Source organism: Schistocerca americana, chromosome X, assembly GCF_021461395.2.
Source record: "Schistocerca americana isolate TAMUIC-IGC-003095 chromosome X, iqSchAmer2.1, whole genome shotgun sequence".
NCBI lineage: Eukaryota > Metazoa > Arthropoda > Insecta > Orthoptera > Acrididae > Schistocerca > Schistocerca americana.
The window spans coordinates 502,094,742-502,099,598 of NC_060130.1; the positions used below are offsets into that span (position 1 = coordinate 502,094,742).

The 4,857-nt window shown below is 39.4% G+C and overlaps 1 protein-coding gene across 1 annotated transcript; it reads right to left on the bottom strand.

The window, feature by feature from the left end:
• Window positions 1–2,328: 2,328 nt before the first annotated feature.
• LOC124556094 (paramyosin-like) lies at window positions 2,329–4,011 on the bottom strand. Its single transcript, XM_047130119.1, has 2 exons — window positions 3,312–4,011; window positions 2,329–2,939 (listed from the first exon to the last, which is right to left on the bottom strand). Exons 1-2 carry the CDS (start codon window positions 4,009–4,011, stop codon window positions 2,329–2,331), a joined length of 1,311 nt encoding a protein of 436 aa, XP_046986075.1.
• Window positions 4,012–4,857: the final 846 nt, after the last annotated feature.

The following is a 4,857-nucleotide window of genomic DNA, read 5'->3' on the forward strand; positions in this document are numbered from 1 at the left end:
CACAGCGCGTACCACACTACTCTCAACACTCGCTCTCGCTCTCGCCACCCGACACACGCTATCGATTGTTTGTCCTGTCGACCTGTGCTGTCGCAAAACTTATAGTAAGGGCCTACGGACCCCTTTTATCCCCGCACTCGAAAACTTCTTTGAAGCCACAGGCGTAAAAGAATCGGCTAGGGAATTAGACATCACTACATATGAACAAAACACACAGTGCAAATAAGAAATGAAATTACAACCACTAAGAAAATCCTTGACTCCGGTAGTGGGCAGCCTCTACAATAATATTCTACAAAAAGTTATTACATCTCAAAAATATGGCATTGTCCAAATAACGCACAACATCAATCCTACTTACTTAACATAGAATTGGTAAATATTTTTTATAAACTTATCTTACCAAAAATTTCCAAAAACTTTTCACTTTCAAAGGTTTGTACGAGTCATTAACTACATATCTGTTATAACTTGCTATAGCAAAGACAAGAAAAGAAACTAGTTGAATGCTAGCTACCCCTTTGGTATGCCGTCCTTTCAGCGGGGTTCGTGCCATCCATACTACTATCACTCTAATTTATAACTCCCTTGGCCAACACTTATAAAAGTTAAGGAGGAAATTCACAATTTATTGCTACGCAAAGACAAGAAAACAAACTAGGTGAATGTCAGTTACCCCTTTCGTATGCCGTCCTTTCAGCGGGGTTCGTGCCGTCCATACTACTACCACACTAATTTATAGTTCACTTCCCAACGCATATAAAAGTTAAGGAAGAAAAAATCACAACTTATTTAAATCTTTAACACAAGCAAATTGAAATTGAGACAAAATATGACATTTATACATTGAATGCCAGCTACCCCTTTGGTATGCCGTCCTTTCAGCGGGGTTTGTGCCGTCCATACTACTATCACTCTAACCCATAACTCACTTGATCAACACACATAAAAGTTAAGGAAGAAATTCACAACTTATTCATTACAGATTCCATAAATTTAAATGCTGCATTATACCGCTAAGCATGTCTTACATAATTATTTGCAATACTACAACTAATGTGGTCACCCAATGAAAATTTTAAACTACTGATCATTTCATTTTGCCAAACCTTACTGCCATATGTGAATTGTTATCAAGAAAGCTTAGATGAGAGGTACAATATTTCCTGTTATATTCACATTAATTCAAATCCACTATATGGATATTTGTCATTCATTACTCAGTGCCAGAATTCTGCTTCTAAAGCTTGACCTGCGTATAACCATAATTGACTCTGATAGCTAATTGGATACATGAATTACTAATTATTCATTAGTTACACTTTGTTTTATCAGCATACTTCAGATAAACATGTATACCTACAAATAACTTGCAAACAGATGTTGCTCATGTGCTAAATGACATACTTCAATATTTCAAACATCTCATACTCCATGCTCTTCATTACACATAACTTAACACCAACTTCAACTGCAAATACATATATATCTTCAACCTATATCAATCCTCCATATACTTCAATACTTCAAACATCTCATACTCAATATACATCATTATTTCACATCATTTATTCGAACAACTATCTCCCCATGTATTTGTTTCTTTATGTGTTCATCTACTTACAAGCTGATACGCTACTTCAATTTTCTCACCACAGTTGACCTTTTCATGTCTCATAAAACAACTCTATAAGATTACATAAAGTCTTGTTTGACCAATTAGCTTGCCACGACATTTTGTATACATTAGCTTCCTTATCTGGTTCTCGTTTTATTACTTCTGGCACTATTCATTTTGTAATGTACTCACACTAAACTGAGCTTTCAACTTATTGATTCTTTGACACCTCACACACTACATCAACAGTAACTACTTATCCTTATTTTAAGTCAACTATAAATTTACTACATGGTTCCTGACTGAATTACTTGGATGACCACTACAAATCCTAACTACTACCCACTAACTTTCTTAACCTAAGGATAGAGAAAGATGGTAGAGGAGTGAAACTTGAAATGAGAAATAAAGTCTCACCCAGCTGGGAGTGTACCAGTCGCCACTTGGTATACCAGCAAAAGAGTTGCTCGCTCCCTACACCTTAACTACTTCTCCATGTATGAGTGAACTATAAATTTTCTACAAGATTCCTAACTATCATTTGTACAACCACTACCTATTCTAACTACTACACACTAACTTTCTTAACCTAAGGATAGAGAAAGATGGTAGAGGAGTGAAACCTGAAATGAGAAATAAAGTCTCACCCAGCTGGGAGTGTACCAGTCGCCACTTGGTATACCAGCAAAAGAGTTGCTAGCTCCCTACACCTAACTTTCTTCAATTCGTACCTCTTGATCCCTTTGTCTATCACCTCTTCTCTCATAATTCCTGTCACTATCATCATCATCATCTCTTGGTTCTTCACTCCTTCTCCAATCATTTCTCCATTGCCGTTCACCACCATGGTTCCTGTACCTATGGCTACCACCTCTTCCTCTATAATTTGATGAATTACCAAAATGATTCCTTGGGTCATTACTTCCCCCTCGGTTTCGATCATTAGCCTGATTGTGTTCCTGTGATCGAACAGATTCCAACTGTTCCAGTATTTCCATCAAGGCCTCCCTATCTTTAATTAGGCTCCCGGATACCGTTTCCTGCATTCTCCGGCTCATTCTTCTTTTTATTGCTGATATCATTACGTCATCACTCAGGGGCTGTTCCAAGGTCTCGTTCAATTCCCACAAATGTTCAGCAAACTCTCTCAACGTTCCTCTCCATGTATTAAGTGACTTGCGGTGGAGTAGGTCCTCAATTGCTGCACACTGATGACCTTTGGACCAGTATTTCTTCAAGAATTCCTCTTCAAACTGATCATAACTAGTAGTCCCTTCCTTCTTCCTGACTCCCCAAGTGAAGGCCTCACCTTCCACTCTATCTATTGCAAATTGAATCTTGTCTGAGTCTTTAAGATGTGCTGGGAAAACTCCTTTTAACCACTTCATAAATATCATTGGGTGCAACCCTCCTTTCGGTGGCCGGCCGAAGTGGCCGTGCGGTTAAAGGCGCTGCAGTCTGGAACCGCAGGACCGCTACGGTCGCAGGTTCGAATCCTGCCTCGGGCATGGATGTTTGTGATGTCCTTAGGTTAGTTAGGTTTAACTAGTTCTAAGTTCTAGGGGACTAATGACCTCAGCAGTTGAGTCCCATAGTGCTCAGAGCCATTTTGAACCTCCTTTCGGTCTAAATTTCTGCCCTGTATTATTTTGGACGTACCGATTATCACTGCTCATCAAGGTAACGACTTTACCTTCCCCAACAGTTAAGGTGGCATTGCTAATTCGCTTATCAATGTCTTCTGTCTTGCTCTCCAATTGCTGCACTCCCTGTTGTAATTGCCTGACCTCCATTGCAACCCTCTTGTTATCCTCCTCTCGTTGCACGGTTATAGCATTTCTCAGATTGACGGCCAGTTGGTTTTGCCTATCTCCTATCCCCTTAACCGCATCATTACATTGTTTCTGCATTTGCGTCACCTCGGCGATTCGATGATTGCAATTCGTTTCCACTTCGTTGATTCTTTCTCCCAATTCGGCTTTCGTTTCTTCAATATCGTCTTCCATCTTTTTTGTTAACTTTCCTTCCATCTTCTCCACGTCCCCCTGGACTTGGTCTATGCTCTTCTGTAGCTTCCTCTCTCTCTCGTTGATGTCCATCTTCAGTCGTTCTTCTAATTCTTGTATTTCCTTCTTCAGACTACATTCCATCTTCATCTGCGATGTTTTGATCTCTTGTGCTATAGTTTCTTGTAAATCTTCCCTTAATGATTTTCGTAAATCTTCCTTTAGTGATGCGTTGTTTTCTTGTAAACTTTTCTCTAACGATGCGTTAGTTTCTTGTAAACGCTTCTCTAACGATGCGTGATTTTCTTGTAAGTCTTTTAGTGATTCTCTTGTTTCTTGTGAACTCTTCTCTAATGATTTGGTCCCCTTTAGCAACTCTGCTAACATCGACCGTATATCGGCATCCTCTGAAATTTGCTTATCTCTCGTCGTTTGTCTCGGTGTCTCGGGATAATTAGTTGAATGTGCTACTGGGCTATCTAATGACACTCCATAATCACTGATACCCGAATCATCTCTGTCTTCCTGTCCTATCCCTTTCCTTTCAACTACTGCCTCACAAACCTACTTATCTTCAGTAGACATGTTTGTTTATTTTTAATGCACAGGTAAGTAATATAGAATAACCTGTAGTAACCCAAAACACTCCTAATTACCATGAAACTAATCAAACAGTTCCTGAAGTATTATTCCATTAATCCCTAAATTGATACAATAAGCAAGAGCATCGAACATAACAACTCTCAAAACCTAATCACTTCAAATATCAATTTTCACATACACAGCTTATGTAAAATGTTTTAAATCATACTATTCATAAAATCTATACATATAAATTCCCCAAAAACAATAAGCATATCTGTATAATTATCATTTAGACAGCGCAGTATGCATAAATAAGTATGCTCAATTTCAGAGTATTTTTCGCAAACTTTTCGGAAATTACTGCAATTGGGCACTTTTCCTAACACACAATTCAGTTTGCAAATGTTTATTTACCGCAAAAACTGCACATTGCAATTTAATGTTACATCAACCAGTCGTCTCCACTCACCAACCGACGTTACCACGAGTCGCGATGTTTTGACGTTTGAAGTGGGCGTGGCGCTGTACTGCCGCCGGAACCGCGTGAGGTCTCGCTGTGGTGGGACGTCGTAGTTCTCAGCCAGCCACTCCGTGGCGCTGCAGGCGGGCGTAGTTTGTAGTTCGGCTGCTAGATGTCGGGACAGCGCT